At 35.3% G+C, this 21,569-nt stretch overlaps 1 protein-coding gene across 3 annotated transcripts; it reads left to right on the plus strand.

Moving 5' to 3' along the window:
* The first annotated feature begins 484 nt into the window (after positions 1 to 484).
* Positions 485 to 19,574, plus strand: LOC138125920 (UDP-glucosyltransferase 2-like). Of its 3 annotated transcripts, none has more exons than XM_069041487.1 (4): positions 485 to 607; positions 663 to 830; positions 18,197 to 19,205; positions 19,257 to 19,574. In XM_069041487.1, exons 2-4 carry the CDS (start codon positions 713 to 715, stop codon positions 19,555 to 19,557), a joined length of 1,428 nt encoding a protein of 475 aa, XP_068897588.1. In that variant the 5' UTR covers positions 485 to 607; positions 663 to 712; the 3' UTR covers positions 19,558 to 19,574. The 3 variants fall into 3 exon arrangements, with proteins under 3 accessions (XP_068897588.1, XP_068897587.1, XP_068897586.1); XM_069041486.1 differs by having other exon boundaries at positions 526 to 589; XM_069041485.1 differs by having other exon boundaries at positions 566 to 830.
* Positions 19,575 to 21,569: the final 1,995 nt, after the last annotated feature.

Genomic DNA, 21,569 nt, shown 5'->3' on the forward strand with positions numbered 1-21,569 from the left:
ATCGAATGAATCGAAATAATCGCTTTGAATAATCCAAATATCATTCAATTTTCCAATAATTATGGATGATGCGCATGAGCAGTTTTGCATTTATCTTACGCCGTCCCGAGTCCGACAGACGTCAATAGTTCTATGTTACTCAGATCGACGGTTTAGAGTGAGATGCTTAGAGCGACCATCTTAATAGCGAACGTAGCAGAGGCAACGAACTTGTTTGACATGTGTTGAAAAGAGATAGCTACATACACGTAGTTCGTGTTATAAACTGATACAACTGCATATAGTTTGAGAATAAACTATACACCTTGGCCGTGAAATCCTTTAACATCCTTGAGATTGTCGTCCCTCGGTCGCAAGCGACCTCGGCTACAATTTTTCTCTCGGTACGTTAAAGAACGATTTCGCGGCCTTGATATTCAAATAACTATGAAATAAATAAAATATATACATTTTCTCATCTCAAAGTTACTGAAACAATTTGTTTTAGACACACTTTAATTAGGTACATTTGATAATGCCAATAAATTTATCGCGGCCTTGATGAAAGTAGAGTCTCCGCTTACGACAAAAGTGCAAGTCAGTGAAATAGGTGATTAGGATGAAACTAGTTGTGTTTATCGCAAACTTGTTACTCTTACAAGTAAAATGTGCAAACATTTTAGGTGTATTCCCAGCCCCTGGTTACAGCCAGTATATTTTGGCTGAATTTTTGATGAAAGAAATCGCCAGTCGAGGACACCAAGTCACAGTAATCAGCCCGCATACTCCTAAAAATGCACCTCCTAATTACAAGATAATCAACACCAGCGATGTAATCGAAGATTCGAATGGTAATTATGTGATTAATTGTGAAAAATATTTGTTTTCGGATATCTTGTTTAAAAATGTGAGGAATCTTGTACTTATCGGGCGTCTAAATAAAAATTCGGTCAAGAATGTGCTGTCCCAGATTGCGTTTATTTCCCATGTATTGTACAGTCATGTTCAGATAAATCTGAGACAATTTTATTTTTCGAGGATAATGTGGGCTGAACATTGAACAATATTTCCATGGATTTTTTGCTGTCAGAAAAAATAGCAGATTTCAGTTATGTATTTGTCAAAGTTGACATGTGATTATTATAGGTACTTTGCAAAGCAATTTTACTGCAAAATGCCTAATGATAATAAAATAACAATCATTGAATTCTTAATTTTAGCCAAAATATTTTTTTTTAATAAAATGAAAAATAATTAACTGTTTAAAGTCACATTTAAAACCCAAAAAAGTAGTTGTCTTAGATGTATATGAACAAGTGAAATTGAAAGTTACGTTACAACAGTTGTCCCAGATTTATTTGAACATTGTACATTGTACATTGTAGCTTATGAAACATGGTATTATCTGTTCACTTGAAACTCACGCTTCGAGGAATTTGGGTTGCATACTTTGAATCTATCATGACAGCTGAACCTTCTCAGCGGGAGTTACCTTACGGTCACAAAGTACAGTGCTCTGAGCGGTCTTCCAGGTAGTTTGATTGTAAAATGCAAATATTCTTGGCGATAAATATTATTTCTTTAGTTTTGGAGATATCTCATAGTTTCTACTAGACAGTGGTCTAGTGGTAGAGGTACAGGTAAAATTATGAAAACTTATGGGACAATGATTATTTTCGGATCACAGGCTAAGAATTTAAATAATAATAGATTTCAAAAATTTGAAGCAGATAATATGAAAATGAATAGATTAGAAATCAATTAAATTACTTCTCAGGAACGAATATTATAAAGACGATGTGCCGTATGATTTCCCTTTCATTAAAGTTAAAGAACGTCGTTAAATTGTTTTGTCTCTGTCTAACATAGTGCTTGGCATATACTCTCACTTTGTCTAATCAATTATTTAGCTAATGAAAGGCTTAACGAATGGGAAATCATACGGCCCACTAAAGTTATGTTTTTTTTTAAATGGAACCTATTCAGTTTGATTTAATTTTTGGATTCTATGATAAATTATGAATCACATCTATAGAGGTCGTTTTTACTTATTTGCCGTCGTTTTTGATCTGTGACGCTTTTTTTTACCAGAATTGCAGGGGTCCGTTTGAAAATTTGTATCTTCCAAATCATTGCAAATAAATTAAAATGATTGACGCTATTTGATTCCTGAATCGCTATTTGATTCCTGAATGTTTGCCACATCTGTTGAGTGTTTGTTTACTCAACAGCAGTTTTAAACATTACAAACTAAAAATGTCAAAAACTCATTTTTTTCAAATGACACCCCGTATTTATTATTGCATTGGTCGAAGGCTTTTTTAACAAGCTTGTCTTTAGCGGAAAATTTGCTCTCAATTTAGTGATTTTAGGATAGCACCCTAGATTTTCACATTCGACCATACAAACCCTATACCGTTGGAAAGCTTGGCATTTTTAGTTTTTTATGTTTAAAAAATCGTAGTAAAATATCCGTTTCCAGCAAGTGATCAAACAATTGAAGAAGCTATCAAAGCGAAAAAGATTGGCTATTGTACAATCGATCCCACTGAATATGCAGGCGAGAGTGATAAAAGAATTACATATATTGAAATCTACACAATCATCTTTATATGTATCAAGTGGAAGGCCAGTTACATATTAGAAAGCGGAAACAGTGTTATTTTGTCGTCTACACAAAAAGATTTGAAGAATGGGATAGTCTAAAAAGATGATGACTTTTGGAGCAAATATATGGTACAACAATTAGAAATTTTTTATCTGGGCGCTTTGTTACCTGAAATAATAATTGATTCCAGGCGTACCAAAAATAGGCCTGTTAGATGCATATTAAAAAAGACCTATAATAGCAATGATTAATAACATGCAACTATTACTAAATTACGCGTATTCAGCATTAATTAAATTAAAGGCCAGTTTATAGAAAAAGAATTAAATATTTAATTCGAATTAAATTTTAATGCGCAATTAACCCATGAAACCGAGACTTCGATTGGTTGAATCTGATCACGTGTTCTGTTACTGTTATTTATTTGTATCACAAGGCCAGAAACTGCACGTTTGTGAGCATGAGTACGGTTTGCTGTACGAGTCGCAGACGAGTATTGCAAGTACGAATGCTCGCAAAATAGTTTCTGGACGTGTGATACACACAATTTTTTGTGCCGACTTCTGCGGATTTTTGTGAAATAAAAGTTAAAGCACTTATTTTAATAATTTGTATTAGGGACTTTTTTTGTGTTGGCAACATTTAAAATGTAAAATCAACATCTCTCTTGTTTCCGGACATTTACTAAATTTAATTAATTTGGTTTTTTTTGACGTTTTCCTGAAACATTGGTGTGATGTAATGGATACACCAGCCCATATTCAAGAAGTGGCTCAAAACAATCCAAAACACTTAAAACGTAGTTTTAATTAATTAATTTTAGTTAAATATTGCTTCTTTGTAGTTTGTACGTTATTGTAAATACACAGAAAAACATTTTTAACGAGCCATGCACAGAATTTACATTGACGCTTGACAGAATTCTGATAACACATACCAACCGAAACCGATGACAACTCAATATCCCTACGTTTTGCCGGACTAGGCCAGCAACGCATCTGAACTATTTCGACATCTACAATCTACCGAACTTCGGCCGGAGGCACGAAAATAAAATAATTTGAAACACCAGTGTATAACCCAGCTTCTTTTTATTTGACTCTAGTCATTTATTTATCATTAGATTTAATGTACAGTTAATTTCAGAATTATAGAGTACACCTAATTTTCTACAGTGTCAATTTTGACAAACAAAATATCTAATCTAACCGAAAACGCGACAGTTCTCATTCTTTCCAAATTAGAAGAAAGGTGGTCGATCCGAAGTGTAGCCCACTATTATAACATCGCCAAGAGCACCGTGCAGAGAATAAAACAGACACTATTATGGTGTTCTTAAATCAACGACATTTTATGTTGTCAAACTTACCTAACCTATATAAAAAATATGACGCTCAAATTTCAAAAAGGCATCTTTACATGTGGAAAAAACTGTAATAAATCGACTTCTTGATTTTAGAGGTGTACTCGATAATTTTCAAATTAACTGTACACTCAAAAGAAAAGTAAAAATTTTGATGTACAGTCATGTTCAGATAAATCTGGGACAATTTTATTTTTCGAGGGTAATGTGGGCTCTGGGCTGAACATTGAACAATATTTCCATTAATTTTTTCCTGACAGAAAAATTGCAGATTTCATTTATTTGTCAAAGTTGACAAGTGATTACACATTTAAAAGCACTTTTACCGCTAAATGCCTAATGATGATAAAATAATTACTATTGAAATATTAATTTTAGCCAAAATATTTTTTTTTAATAAAATGTTAATTAACTGCGTGGAAGTCACATTTAAAATCCAAAAAAAGTTGCCTCAGATTTCTATGAACAAGTGAAACTGAGAGTTACGTTACAACAGTTGTCCTAGGTTTATTTGAACATGACTGTACATTCAACCAATGTCGATAAAAAATGACACTGACAGTGCGGATGTCAGGTGAACGGATAATAGCTTACAATTACCACCATCGTCAAGACCTAACCTTCAGTTTATAATTAAACTCCTTTTTTTAAATTTTGTGCACTAATCCTTTTAAAACTAACTTCAAGACTAACTGAGATTTTACAAAATAATTTATTCTACTAAACAATTGTACAGGATTATTATAAATGATTGTAGTCCAAGTAGGCGTAAGTACAAACCGTTCACACACAGGAGTTAAATTGGGTGCAAAACAACTCAATATTTTTAGAATTGGTTGCAAAACAATTCAATATTTTTGGATTCAATCGTTAATTAAAAAAAAAGAAATAAAATTCTCATTACCGTACTTTTCACCTAAAAAATGACAATGACAGCGACAAAAATTGACAGTTCGCATGAAAGCGGCAAAAATGTCGTAACAGGGCATGACCTGCTTCGACTACAATCATTTATAATAACCCTGTACAATGTGTTTCTAAAAGAACGTATATCAAGAGTCCTGTCGAATATACACTGCTCCCAGAAATTAATGCATCACTTTGAAAAATGTGAAAATAGTTGTTAGTTGTAAATAAATCAAAACAAATCAGTTCTTATTCGGGAGTGTTTTAAATTGCAGAATGAGTTTCATAAAAAAAATTAAAATTTATTCAACAATAATTAACAAAAAGAAAAATTGTCACAACTGCCTCTACAAAAGAAACTAGAGAAAATCGCTCAGTAGCGTATATTTCCCCCTCTAGCATGAATGACGGCATCATACCGTCTACCCATGCTATAAACAGCGGACAGGACATCTGCTTAGTCCTGATTATCCCAAATAGCGATTATCTGTTCACCAAGTTCATCCAGCGTAGCTGGAGGTGGCTGAAGAGCCCGGACTCGTCGCCCCATCATGTCCCACACATTTTCTATCGAGTTAAGGTCCGCACTCCTTGCTGGCCATTGCATAGAAGCAACACCGCCTTCGTCCAGATACTCGTACATAATTATACCACTGTGCGGTCTTGCATTATCATGCTGGAAGATGAAATTATCCCCGATAAATGGGGCAAATGTATCACATATTGGTCCAGGATATCTGTTACATAAACTGTGCTTTTCGTTGACACACTGGGAAAAACGTGCAAGCAGGTACGAGCCGTAGAACATACACCACCCCAAACTATAACCGAACCACCTCCGTAAGGCTGCCTTCCAAGGATGTTGCATTGGGCATAGCGTTCATTTAGTCGTCGAATTTCTCTTACACGTCTGTCAGATGACTCCAAGCAAAATCTGGACTCATTTGAGAACAGGACCATTCCACCTGGCACGGTTTTCAGTAAACTGCAGGACGTGTTTGCCGATGAGCTGCTGTTAATAAAAGGGTCCAGTAGCAGGGCGTCGGATGTGCAAATTGTCTTCTAGAAGATGTTGGCGAATGGTTTCGAGGCCAATTCGAACGTTAGTTCCTCGGGCTACCTGCATTTGCAGACGTCTAGTATTGGTGAAGCGTGCCCTGACAGCGAGCAATATCAGATATCTGTCCTGTGCTGGTGTTGTAGCCCGATGTCTTTCTTGTCCAGGACGCCTAACATGGTCTCCAGTCTCCCTATCACGTTGCCTAACCCAAGAAATGGTAGGTTGCGCTAGCGCACGATGGGAATATCCTTCACCCGCTAATGTAGCCACTTCAACGCATTCATCACAGCTGAAATTCCGAGAAACTCGATTCATTATGACCAAAACTTGTGATTTTTTACAAATCGCTAGCAAGACAATACAAATTATGATACAGTTCGATCAAAAAGGACAACCGTTTACTGTACGTGTTAACACGGCTTTTTTGACCATAAATAAGCAGAGACAAGCTATCTACTAAAAAACTAAAGTTTGTGCGCGTACATTTTTAACAAATCATAGCATCCATGAGTAGAAATTTTTATAGACTTTTCGATTATTCAATAAAATGTTAGTGGTGCCACAGAACAGAAACATTTGTATCTATTCTGTGGTGGTGCGTTAATTTCTGGGAGCAGTGTATTTGATTTTTGTAGCATTTTGTGATACCAAATAGAAAAACAGAGGTTATGAAAGTCCATTAATGACTTAAGAGGGAACGATATCATGTGATTTTTCTCAACGTAAACAAAGAGTCCCCTTACGTTTCCATTCTGACCACCCGTCCTAGTTCTTGGCAAATTCGTCACTTGAACATAACTCAGACATCGTGAAGTTTGCTATCTTTGTCATAGTGATGGTTGTGAGAATGAGACAGCAACTGACGCGTTCGTTAATTCTTTTCAACGCCACGAAACTAAGTCGGCAACACCGTGCAACTACCCGTACCCTAGGTATCTGCCACACAATAAAAAAAAGAAACTTGTGTCCATTTGTCCATGTGTCGCTGCCTAACTTCATGCCTAAAACCGAAGAATATTGAGGACCTTAAGCAACGTATTAGGCATGAACGATAAAATCAGCCAAATCACACCGGAAATGTTACAAAACCTAAGGGATGCATGTTACTATCGATTTGTAATTTGCCAAGAGAGAAACTGTGCCCATTTTGAACATTTGTTGCATAAAATAGTGTTGAACTTGGTTTTTATTTTTTAGCACGTAGGCTTTGAAAATATTCAAGAAACAAATAGTGCGTTGTATTCCTTACAAATTGAGCTTTCAAATGAGGTGTCACTTGATATACCCTTACGTTTGAAAAAAAAAAGTTGGGCGTGGTTGCGCACTTCCGGGAGCAGATATACAAAAACTATATGCCTCAAAATGTGGGCAAGGAAGAATAAAAATTGACCGGTTTCGGTATTTTTTACAAAAATCGCCTATTTCCAAGTTATGAATTTTATTCCAGTTAAAGTTTCCACCCTGTATATGCACATAATGTTATGTTTCAAGTACCTGTAACATTTCAAATTTATCTAGTGTTTGAGAATACGTGGGAGGATTGGGGCAATTATCATTATACGGAAGGCGCAGACCTCTTGATTGGTGAAATCAACCCCAAAATCGTTTCCAGTTGTTCCATACTATTGCACTCTACTCGTATTGAGGCTGTTGTTTGACCTTCAGCATGTACGAATAGCGGAGCTTTTTTGGTCAACCGGTAAAATGCTTTTGCTAAACATTCATATCGTTTAGCCTTAACGTGGTAAAAGTCTCGTTTAATTACATTTTTAACCCTGCAACTTCATTATACATTATATTATCGTAATACGGAAGGCGCAGACCTCTTGATTGGTAGAATCAACCCCAAAATCGTTTCCGGTTGTTCCAGAAGCTTAGTGCACTTTACGTCTCTTACTAACGGTATGGAGTAATCTATTGTTAAACGTAGAGTTCTATAATTGTGTGTCATGAACGAAGAGACTCTTCTTGTTCCTCCGTTACGCATGGGAAGGTTAATCACCAGATCGAATTGCCAACGTTACCGTGTTCGTATAGAGAAAATTTGCCAGCATCTATGTTAATGAATGCATCAATTTTTATCGAAGTTACTTCAATGCCACAACACTTTAATCTGAAAAATGAAATAGTGCCTTTCAGAAAAAACAGGATATAAACTATTGTTTAGTTTTTCTTACATATTTTTATTATACGGAACAGGCGCAGACCTCTTCAGACCTCTTGACTGGTGGAATCAAGCCCAAAATTGTTTCCAGTTGTTCCATACTATTGCACTCTATTGAAAACTTCTCGTAGATTGAAAATTTTCTTCAGGTTATTATAAAATTTATTGATTGGTTTTATCGAAGTTACTTCAATGCCACAACACTTTAATCTGAAAAATGAAATAATGTCTTTCAGAAAAAACAGCATAATAAACTATTGTTTGGTTTTTCTTACATAGTATCATTATACGGAACAGGCGCAGGCTTCTTGATTGGTGGAATCAACCCCAAAATTGTTTCCAGTGGTGCCATATAATAGGAACACTTCCATTGTACCCAATAAAATTTTATGAGTCATTATGGTATCAATGGTATCAATGGTGTATAGAATCGGGGGTTTTTTAACTTTTAAGCGCAATAAAATTTTATTGGGTACAATGGAAGTGTTCCTACAGTACTACTGCACTCTATTGATACTGTTGTTTGACCTTCGGCATGTACGCATAGCGGAGCTTTATTTGGCCAACTGGCCAAACGCGTTTAGCCTTAACGTGGTAAAAGTTTCGTTTAAGTACATTTTTAAACCTGCATCTTCATTATACATTATATTACGCATGGGAAGGTTAATCACCAGATAAAATTGCCAACGTAACCGTGTTCGTATGGAGAAAATTTGCCAGCATCTATGTTAATGAATGGATCAATTTTTATCGAAGTTACTTCAATGCCACAACACTTTAATCTGAAAAATGAAATAGTGCCTTTCAGAAAAAACAGAATATAAACTATTGTTTGGTTTTTCTTACATTTTATCATTATACGGAACAGGCGCAGACCTCTTGATTGGTGGAATCAACCCCAAAATTGTTTCCAGTTGTTCCATACTATTGCACTCTATTGAGAAGTTCTCGTAGATTGAAAATTTTCTTTGGATTACGATAAAAGTTATTGATTATGTCGTCAATAGTAGTCTGTTTTCATTCACGGCATTCAGTAACAGTGATAAGATAGTTTCTAAACCTGGAAAGCCTGAAGGAGGATTAGAACTAGTCTTTTCTGTTAACGTATGAGAAGCGTGATCCGTCGCAAAACAATCGATTACGTGTAAGTTGTCCCATAATGATTCCTGGGGGCAGGGGACGATTGCGCCGATATGACCTGCTATAATCCGGGGTCTCCCAAACTACCTGGAATCCACAGGTACGATTGCGCCGGTACTAAATTCCCTTAACGGGAAGGGTAATTAGAAAGGTACCTGTACCTCTTTGCAAATAAAGTAGGGGTAGTTGGGAACATTCGGACAGCGTTTTACTAAAATTATTAGTTTCGTCCAACAATATTCAAGTGATCGCTGGAATAAACGCTACAATGGAAAAGATGCTTAGTGAACGTGGCAAGATTCTTGTAATTTTCGAAAATTTTAAATTCCGAAATATACGTATGTAGTTTGTATATATTTTTTTGTAAATAAATGGTTTGTTGTCTTGTTGTCTTTTATATACATATTTGGTTTTCATAATTCATTTTAAACATCGTTGGGGCCCACCATTACCTACTACCTGTATTTTATTAAGGGTGACCGATACTGGCGAAGTGTTTCAGTTTTGCCACCTTTATAACGCAGCCACTAATACACAGTAGAGTATATAGATAAGTATGGAAACCAAACTGAATTTTTACCTGAAATAATAAGCCCTGAGGCCCTGACCGTTTCCATGCCCTTACCGAAAGGTTCTCGGAGTTTTATGGTTTAATCTGGTTTATCAGACAAACAATAAATACATTTCTTATTTTGTCTAAAAATGTAAGACATAATTTTCTTCTGGAAAATTGTCGAATAATAAAATTATTAATATTATAATAGATTAAAATGGTCCAATAATATGAAGTCCCAAAATTCACGCCCATAAATAAATGTCTTTTTCGCATTAGACACATTAGACGTCGTATGCGAAAAAGACATGTTTTTGCAACGAATTACATACAAGATTTTTTCTAATTCCGTAAAGTATTAGTCAAAAAACAAGAAAAAAGAAATACAGGTTTTAATTTTTTTAATTCACTAATTTATTACTCCTATCATTCTATCACTCTCTATCTACTCCAATTCATTTATTACAAAAGTGATATTTATTGTTACAATTTTGTAGCGATTTTCTTGCCAAATGAGTGATTTTGATCTGCGGTATAGCTGCTATATGTATATCCAGTTTATTACCTGCGAAGTCGCAGCCAGTTATCAACGATTTGAGCAATGGCTTGCGTTTTTTAAAAGTTTCTTTTACATGATGAACTGATGAGATCAATTCAATACTTTGATTGCTTTAGTAAAAGAAAAGAAAGCTTTTCTTGTAATTTTATACTTTTCACTCTTTTTGGCACTAATGCGAAAAAGTGACAGTTAAACGCATTAGTGCGAAAAAGAACGTCATTGTGACATTCAAATGACCACCAAAAATCCACCTATTTTGCAATGGAACTACTGGTCTCGCGAAGGAGTAGATAATTACCAATTCGCGATTTCTTTTTGTGATTTATACATATACCTACCTGCATACTCCACAACGCACAAAACTTTTCATACGATCATACTTTAATTTATAAATCAATAGTTCTGTACTTAATTTGTTATACCGGGTGTATTATGAAAAACCTTTGGTGCTATAACTTCCTTATTTTTTATCCGATTTTAATAAATGATACATCAAACAAAATTCGTTTTAGAAACACTATAGCTCGACATGCTATAAGTTTTTTTTTGACATTATATTTTTTGACAGACCGCAGCTAACTTTGTTTCTTTAAGTTGCATTGTATATTTTTTTATTTTTATTCTGATAGATGTTTATCTTCTGAAACACAAACATTAAAATAAAAAATCAAAAATTTGTTTTTAATTAAAAAAAATTGAATTTCCAAAAATCAAGTAACCATAACTTTACTATAGCAAATGTTCGAAATTACCTCCATTCTCTCTAAGGTACATTCGACAGCTTCCACTGACGCCTATTGCGGCGTTTAATAAAAATTCTGGTGGTATTTGTTCACATACTGCTACGATTCTTGTTACTAAATCATTTCTGTTATCGACGGAGTCAAATAGACATTGTCTAGAATGCACTTTTATTACTGTTTAATGTGACTGCTTGATTAAAAAAAAAACGTTATTTTTTAATTTCTTCTTTTTGTTTCTATGCATGAACATGTTGTTTACATTTTCATATTCTAAATAAAAATCTCTATAAAACTGAGCAAAAAAAGTTAATAGTGCAATTTGAAAAAAAAAGTTGACTATCATTTGTCAAAAACAGAACTCAAGAACAAATATTGGATCAATTCAAATTGTAGCCCGTTTAAAACGATTTTGCTTGACACATCAATTATTAAAATCGTCTGAAAAATAAGGAAGTTACAGCACCAAAGATTTTTCATAATACACCCGGTATATATATTATATAATGTTAATGACGTTGACGTAATAATGTGCGGACTAAATTAGACAACAATTTATTCATTATTTTTATACGTACATATTTTTAAAAAAACCTAATATTTAATTCCAAAAATTAGTTTTCATAAAAAAAAAGCAAAAATTAATTCGCTCTGTACGGTCATAGTTTATATTAGAATTTCTGAAGAAATTCGAATAATACCGGGACAGGGTATTATCTGTAGTCATAAAATTTCCTGGTTGAAAACTGATCGGCGGCCCAAACTAACCCCCGGATTTGTCCCGTTCCTAAACAGGTAGGTAGTTTTGAAATCGGAGAAAAGATGTGCCTCTACTGCCTCTGGTGGCAAAAGCGATGAACTAAAACCGTTTTTATTCGCAAATTTATAAATGAATAACTTCCACAACTTCTGTTTTTTTTTAATTATTATTTAATGTAGTAGGTAAAGGTAAATATATTGTATAGAATTACAAAATATTCTAACGAAATGTTCGCCTGGAAGACGAAAAATTTAACTTTTACATTAAGCTCAATATAAAAAAAAACAAATGTTTCATCCACAATTTCACAACGCAGCGGACTCAGTAAACTTATTTAGATTCATTCTACAAAATCTGGAAGCATAATATTGAAATTTAGGTAATAAAAAATCGAATTAAAGCCGCGCACTTTAGGTTTTTATCATATCATCAGACAATCTTTTTCTCTTATAAAAAAAGTATAACGCTGCGGTCTGGAGAATTAAAAAACCTTTAATTTGATGTATGATACTTGACGAATGATTGCGTATTAACTGAGTTCTTTGCAATTAATGAAATACACTCTAGTCAACGCTGGTATCGGTCACCCTTAAGGGGCTTACAGAATCAGGGGTGCGGCGCAATCGTGCCCAGGTATTAATAACCACTTGGGTCGCCTCGGCGCAATCGTACCATCGGCTTAAAACAACTCAGGTAATACCGGCGCAATCGTCCTATACCCATTCCTGGTCCTCTTTAGCCATCAAAACTGGACTCACTTGACTTTTTCAAACCCCAAGAATGTTAATATCGTCCGTGGACAAGAAGAGATGATGAGGCCAAACCTCGCATGTTGTATTCAAGCCCTTCTCTTTCGCCGCCTTGATTATAAGAATCTCTTCTTTTCTGGCTACATGGCAAATATGAACTGGGCGGTTTTGTAAGGTCGCCATTTAAATGATGGCGGCTGTTGTTTGACCCTCCGCATAAACGCATAGCAAAGCTTTTTTTGGTCAACTAGCCAAATGCTTTTGCCAAACATTCAAATTGTTTAGCTGGTAAAAAATTTCGTTTAAGTACATTTTTAAACCTCAACCTTCGGAGCCAACTCAGGAATTTCCATATGGTTATCAGAAGATGCTCCCATGAAAATGGCGTAGTCACATCTAGCACTTTGTTTGCCTAAACTTCTCACCAGAGTTAACGATTCTTGATTATGAACAGCCGGATTTGTATTTGGCATTGCACAAATCATTGTATCTCCTCCAGCCAGAGCAGCTGCTGTACAAAAAGCGTATTCTTCTTTGTGGGTCGCACCTGGTTCCCTCAGGTGTACGTGGGTGTCAATGAGACCTGGTAGTTTGACTAGACGTCTAGAAGTCATGCAATCAATGTGAGTCTTCATAGGGGGCGCTTTACCTATTACGAAGAGTCTCTTCTAGCTCCTCCGTTACCCATGGGAAGGTTAATCACCAGATCGAATTGCCAAAGTTACCGTGTTCGTATGGAGAAAATGTACCAGTATCAATGTTAACGAATTGATCAATTTTATCGAAGTTACTTCAATGCATAACATTTTAATCTGAAAAATGAAATAATGCTTTTCAGAAAAAACAGAATATACTCTATTGAGAACTTCTCGCAGATTGAACATTTTTTTCGGGTTACGATAATGTGGATAAGGGGTGGCTAGTGGCTGTGATTTCTTTTTATCATGTTGGATAAATTGACTCAATTTTATATTTTTCCCTGTCAGAAATATGACATGACTGTTCCGACCTTCAAATTTGTACAATGTTGTCTAATTTAGTTTCTTCACGGATGTATAGAGTTCTCGATATAAAGGGTTTTAAATTTGGCGTCGAAGTTGGCGTTGAAGAGTCGATTGTGAACAGACCATAATGTAGTGTCACTAAGGCCAATTTGTTTGAAATCAATTTGAATTTTCAATTTTTGTCAAATGAAATGGTCGAATTAGTCCGACCTTGTAATTGTAAAACACGTGGTCACAAGGTACTTGCCGTACCTCCAGCTACTTTGGAGTTCCAACCCCGGGTAAGTGAAAAAGGCCTTGTTGCCTGTTCCGCGTTGAGTTTGATCATTTTTCCAACACCCCACTTTCGCAACCCCTACTTGACCAAAATGGCCAATCAGCTCGGTAGAACTTTACTTGTTACTTTAACCAATCGCGACACCTTTTCGATATTTCTAGAACTTTCGATTTAACCGTTTCCGTTTTCCACCATAATTTTAAATGTTCAAATTTAGACTTTTGTTAGGACAAGACCAAATGTACCTACATAATTTGTTGTTGGATTACAACTCTGGAAATAACACTAAATTACTGACTCTATAAGTCTATAGACTTACAGCCCTTTCACAATGACGTTAACGTTACGTCGATGTTAAAACGTTAATGTTAACGTTAGATCTAATTACATGTATTTGAGTACTTTTTATAAATGAATTCCGTTGGCTAATGTTAGAATGTAACGTTAAGAATCCAGAACATTTCTAGAACTAACGTTAACGCTAACAATATCATGCAACATTAATTTTCATCATAACGTCATTGTGAACGGTCCACAATGAAATACATGTAATTTTGAATTTCTAGATCTAACGTTAACATTAACGTTTTAACATCGACGTAACGTTAACGCCATTGTGTATGGGCCTTCATAGACAATAATAAACATCAGCATCAAGAAGCAAACAGAAATAAACATTAAACAAATTAACATTATTTTCAAACCCAAATTGGGCTTGAAACGCTGTTACGCAAGTGCTAAGATTTTAACCCATCGATCTGCTACTTCTAAGAATTGTTCTACGTTGGTTTGAATTCCCCAAAACTGTTCTAATTAATTAGTAATCTTCGTTCGCTCCCTCTCACTCACACATCTGGTTTCTACAAACTACCTGAGTTGCCATTATCCTCTTTTCTGTATTTTCTACCTACTCCTTTTCTACTTTGTTTTGTTCAAGGAGGTTAAAGTAAGAGGAGGGAAAGCCAGTTTGAAAAAGTGATGCCACCCGCCAAATCGTCCAAAGCCATAAAAGGTTGCTAAACAAGGGTGGTTGGTGGGGATGGTACCAGTGGCGTATAAAAGACGGGGCGCATTTATTGTAATTTGTAACATAAAGTACATGAAAAAAAATTAACAAAAATAAAAGAAGTAAATTTATAATTCAGAAAAAACTATAAGTACATGACGGGGCGCACTGAAACGTTTGTTGTAACATAAAAATGCTTAACACCTTGTTGGGGGGGTTAAAGGAACGCCACTGGCGCCAAAGCGATGCGATACCCGGTGGGCCGTTCAAGGACGTTCGCGGTCATAAAAGGTTGCTGGAGAAGGAACGATTGGCATCACTTTCAATGCATTACGAGCATAGGGCGCTTTCCCTCCTCTTACTTTGACCTCCTTGGTTTTGTTACTTTTCTAAGTATAGTCTTTCTAACTCACGTTGAGCCAGCAATAAAAATAAACTGCGTACCCTCATTACTGCAAGTACCACCTCCTCTTAGCTTTACAATGAAGATGAATTTAAAATTTAAATGACAGATGTTTTTCTTGGTCTTTCTCGATCGTTTCCAGGTACACCGGGCGGAACAGCCCAGGGTTGTTTTCGGTATAAATCTATCTTCATTTAAAAGCTAAGAGGATGATGGCACTTGCGGTAATGAGGGTACGCAGTTTATTTTTATTGCTGGCTCAACGTTAGAAAGACTATACAAGTGCAAACGATTTTAGTTATTTTCTACGATAAAGTGTTTAGTTTGCTAATTTGCAATTCTCGCCCTCTTATTACACATTTGACATAAATTTGAGAATGCTAAAATAGTTATTTTTTTGTTCGACACTCATAATTTGAGAATTTTCTCCTATGTGAATGGATTTTGATAAATGTCACAACTTGTCAAAACGAAACGTCAAGTTCATTTTAAAGATTTTAAGCGATTTAGAGCCTTTAAAGGGGTCGTCGGCCAAAAAAACCTTGTATTCAACTCGTTCGTGAGTAAATTGGGATTTTTTTCGCATGAATGAGCCAGTTTAAAACGCGAGTTTAGAATGTTTTTTTTTCTATTTTGCATTTAGAATTAGTATATTAAAAGACAAGTTGCATAAGACCAGTCTTGAAGCACGAATTCAAGATTAAAAAACGAGTGGCGTAGCCACGAGTTATTCTAAAGAATGAGTGCTTCAAGGTCTTATGAAACGAGTTTTTTATATTATTTTTTGTAATTTGCCCTTTTTAAGCCGTTTTTAAACAAAAATGTTTACTTTCCTCGATTTAGGGATTTTCGTGGCGGTTGGTAATGTCTTAATTTTAAAAGTGAAAATTTGATCAAGTCTTCAAAGTCGCCTTTTGTTTTATCCAAATTCTGTCACAAAACACGAATATGAAAGATAATCTTTCATGTACGCCCGCTGAAATACGTGAAATTTCCAAAAACACGCTCGCGAATTTGTCGCTCGATAAATCCTGATAAATAATTCTTTGCACATTTTGTAATTTAAACTGACACGCATGACGAATCAAGTTTTGCCAACCTAAAAATTTTCGTAAAATGTTCCGTGAAATAATGGCTATAAGGACATCCCATGTTTGTATCGTGTCAAACAGATTAACTTACATTTAAGTGAGATGGAAATATTGGCGCAACCGTTGTGCAAGACACTGCTCCCACTCGACCCGACAGTGTTTACCCCCACCACTTTTCGTCACACAAAAAGGTTGCCGATCAGAATTTCAAAACCCTCCCATAAAAAGTTTCACTTCAATATCCCGGTAGAAATGGTCAATTGTTGTTGTTTCGTTGCCATGTAAATTGTGTATAAATGTGTATTCATTATTGTTCAAAATGTAGGTGAATTTGTTGTTACCTAAACAACCTTTAAAGCCTTAGTTGTTTAAAGACCCTTTTTCGCACGCATTTTACCCCCAATTTCATAATCAGCCTAAAGTTACTTTAACATTAAAGTTCACCATTTCCCATAGAAACATATTGTTGCAACAATCCATTAAAGTCACGTTAAGATAAAGTCGACTTTATGTTTATTATGAAACTAGCCCTTAGTGTAAAAAACAGGGATTATGATTCAGGTATAATAAAAAAAAGAGTGTGTGCTGAAGACCGCACGACAGAAGTGAAAACTTCTATGATGCTCGTTACTGATTTTAAGTAATATGTACCTACCTATTCTATAAAAATATATCATTATAGATGATAGTACTTGGAGGAATAATGCGCAAGGTGTAAATAATTAATATTATTTAAATCCAATGCTGTTTTTAAATAAACATCAAAAATCTGTATTTTTCAATAGAAACTGCAAATACGTTCGCTTTTAGAGGTCCACTCTGGCAAAATTTGTGAGATTAGGTTTGAATGTTTAAGTTTTATTTTCTTGACGATGATATTGAACACAACACAAGTTTTCAAAGCAATACCAATACCCTGTATTATGATAATTTGTCCATTTTCCTCTTCACATTTTGCTACACAAATTTTTCCAATAGATGAATAATTGTTGAAGCCATACATATAATTGAGAATTACGTATTAAATCCTACATTCATCTGTAAACTTACAAAATTTGTCGTGTCTTTATCGTTTATATTATATAAAACTATACAGGGTATTTCACGAGTGATAATGAATAATAAATACATTTTCAAAAAAGCCGGACATTTTAATTTCAGTAGCCAGCTTTTTGCGGAAATATAGTGTGGGTTGCATTTTAAATTGCGCCAGGCTCATTATCAGTCGTCAAATATCCTGTATACTGTGTTTTCAATTTGGTTGTAGGTCGTAAAATTTTATGGTACTTTAAGTTAAAGATCTTGGGGGCTTATAAATCCTAGTTTACCACTAGCAGGTAATATTTTAAGCAGGGTTGTATTGTACATTTTGTATATTTGCATTGTACGGAAAACGGCACGCGCCGCATCCCAACCTTTTCAAACCCAACCGTTGTGCCTGTTAATCCCTCATAATATGCAATAAAATTTTACGACCTACAACCAAATTGAGAATACAATACAGTTACTCCAGCAGCTCTGCACTGAGGTCAGTCAGGTCACAACACAACGTACAATGAAAATTTAAAATTGACAAGTGACGCACAGTTGATTGTTTTCGCTCGCTCCGCTAAAAAACTCGACTCCCTTGATTTTAGCTTGCCGTGTCCTGCTGCGAACGATTTTCACTGATCTGCGAACGATTTTCCGATTTTACCGTGTAGCATGAAACTAATTCACTGCCCGGGTATAAAATGTATGTGGCGCGCCTAAAGAAGTTTTCACTTAAAAAAAAAAGATTTTCGAACCTGGATGTATGATTTTTCATACCTGTATGCATATTTTTTGTTTGTAGGTTTTAATTTCTTTGAATTGGATAAGGAAAATCTATTTACGAATATTATGACAAGTTATGTATTTGGAAATATTATTACCGAAAGCACTCTTAAAACTAAAGCCGTACAAGAATTGTTGCACTCGGACGAGCAGTTTGATTTAGTTATTATTGAACAATTTTTCAACGATGCAATGAAAGGTTTTGCCACCCATTTTAATGCTCCACTGGTATTATTCAGCTCTATGGGTATCACCGAATGGAACAAGCATTTTATGGGAAATCCAGTACTGCCATCAATTAATGCAGTTTGTTATACAAGTTATACGAATCAGATGAAATTTTTCCAAAGAATCAGAAATTTAGTCGGCACAGTTTTCGACTACTTATACCGCCATTTAGTGTTCTATCCCCTACAAAGGCAATATTTGGAAAAATATTTTCACAAACCCATCAATTTTCACCAAATCATTAATAACGCAAGTTTAATGCTCTTAAATTCACACGTGACTACTTCCGAAAATGCTCTCCTACCGTACAACATGGTAGAAATTGGAGGATTCCATGTGATTCAAAATCCGTTAGACAAAGACATTCAACAGTATCTGGACAATGCCAATCGAGGGGCCATTTTGTTCAGTTTAGGCTCAAATTTAAGAAGTTCCGATTTGTCCAGTGAAACTGTACAAGGGATTTTCAATGCTTTTGCAAGAATTGAACAAAAGGTGTTGTGGAAATTTGAAGCAGATTTGCCCAACAAACCTAACAATGTTTACATTTCGAAATGGTTCAAACAGAGAGACATCTTGGCTCATCCTAACGTGAAATTGTTTATAACCCATGGTGGCCTATTGAGCACTACCGAGGCCATCTTTAGCGGAGTCCCGATGGTTGGTATCCCGGTTTTCGCCGACCAGAAAATGAACATGGCACGGGCAAACAGCGTGGGAATTGCTAACGTGTTGTCTTTGCAAGATTTATCCGAAGAAAAGATATTCTCTGCAATAAACGAAACAATTAATGACCCAAGGTAAATTCTTTTCAGTTATCGACTGAATCATTTTGAATGATGTAATTTCAGATTTTACAAAAATGCGAAAAAGATGTCCACTTTAATGAGAGACAGAGCTGTGAAACCACTGGATTTGGCAATGTACTGGATTGAGCACACGATTCGGCATAAAGGAATTCGTTTTGAAGCTCCCACTTTGAAACTTTATTGGTTCGAGTTCTACATGTTAGACATTGTCTGCTTCTTTATGCTTAATTTTATAATTTTGTATTTGTTGATGAAGTGTACGTTTAGGTTTATAAGAAAGTACAAATGTAATAACAGCCCGAAAGAGAATAATGCAATGAAAAGTAGAAAGAAACATCAATAAATGCCTAGAAAATTCAATGATTCTATTGTGTAAAGATAACACCACATTATAGCTCATTTATACATCTCCTGTAGCAATGAGATAGTAGATCGGTATCTGTCGGTATTTGCCTGTTTTGTTTGCCCCGCAAGCAGCCTACTGACTGGCCAGGAAAGGTAGCAATGGTTATAAATATTTGAATTGATGAATGACTATGGAAGATAATATGATGAATATACAGGATGTAGAATGGATTTTGGTGGTGGTGGCGATATTTGCCGCACAAAAACTGCAATGGCGGTAGTTGTTTGCAGATTGCCTTAGAAACACAATACAAAAATCGACATTGTGGCAACACGATGTGAAGGGTATAAACACGTATCGCATTGGGCCTATTCTAGATGTGAATGTTTTGTAATAAATATTCAATCGCGCAAAAAATCTCATAACCATCACGAACGTTAATGACAATGTACCGATCTCAGACAATTTTGGAGTCGTCGCAAGCTCTTCCTCCAAACAATTATCTTCGATCGGTACATTGTCATTACCGTTCTTTATACAGTGTGGAATAAAATGATTTACATCTAGTTACCTTTGGAATTTTTGCACATGTAAATTTTCCTGTACCGCTCTACTTTTTTTTTCGAAGTGCCAAACTATTAGTTCTGTCAATAAATGTCATCAATCTAATTGACAATTGTTACAATTTACTAAATTGAATTAACAATCGTTGGTGGCCACTTTCAACACTAGCTGTGACTTGCTTTTGTTAGCTCCTTTTCAATCTCAACTTTGCATTCATATCATCCCTTCGCAATTAATCACATTTGGAATTTGGCTTTCTTTTTTTTTTGTAGAGCGGCATTTCATATTTTTACAAGGGTAATGCAAAGGTAACTAGATGTAAATCATTTTATTCCACACTGTACTTAATATACTATTTTTGACAAACGTAACGAGTTTCCTGATTCCTCAAAGAATGAACTCTTTTAACAAAGAAGAAAAAGTTAACTTCGTAAAATGGTATTACTCCGGATTGTCTTTTAGAGACAAGCAAGCAACATTTCCTGTATTCTATCCGGAGCGACCAGTTCCAAGTTTGACATGTCAAATATCATACATTGTCATCTTTGGTTGTCACATCGGTTACACTTCCCAGCTATTGCTATTTTGACAAATTCTTTAATTCTTTTTTTCCATTATTGTGTACGCAACATCTTCCGGAAGGAAGATGTTAAAAAACAAAACAAATAAGAATTGGGAACCATTTTTAAAACTCTAGAACTTTTGTATTTAAGGCTTTGTTCTAAAATAATTAAGGGAGCCAATATCCGAGAATTTTTACTTTTACATGTAAAGTGCCTATGTACCAAAATCCATTCTACACCCGGTATATAAAAAAAATATAATAGAAAGGGGCGAAAAACTTGGTTCTAGCAATCCGGTCGAAATAGCTATTTCCGCGGAGCTTTACAATAAGGGAACCTCGCCGATGTTCACGCGGAGATACTGAAAATGTTTAGGTGTGAAATATAAAATAAACAAGTGAGCTATTCCACTTGCAAGACTAAGCTAGTTTTAAATGATGATAAATATAATTTTGTTAACAAACCTATGATGATATCAATAAAAAAAGGTTAGATAGAATAGGGGATTCCTGGTTTGGCAGCGATAGCGAGCAGACGTGGAAAAAGTGCAGCGATAGCAAGAAGGCAAGAACCCACTCAGAAATAGTTCCAGAACGTGAAGATCACCAAATAGAAGCCAAGAAGAAAATCAAAGCAAGGAAATGGATAAGGAAATGAAAACAACCATGATAAGAGAGATGAGAGAGGAGATCAAAACACTAAGAAAGGAATTAGCGGCAGTGAGAGAGGAGAATGGGGAGCTAAGGAAAGAATTAGCGACAGTGAGAGAGGAGATGAGGGGAAGAGAAGAAAAAGGGCAGTTGGAGAAGGCAGATTGGATGAAAAGGATGGAAATGATAGAGGAAAAGATGGAACAAAGAGAAAAGAAGGAGAGGAAGAATA

The sequence above is a fragment of the Tenebrio molitor genome, chromosome 3, assembly GCF_963966145.1.
Source record: "Tenebrio molitor chromosome 3, icTenMoli1.1, whole genome shotgun sequence".
In the NCBI taxonomy this organism is placed as follows: domain Eukaryota; kingdom Metazoa; phylum Arthropoda; class Insecta; order Coleoptera; family Tenebrionidae; genus Tenebrio; species Tenebrio molitor.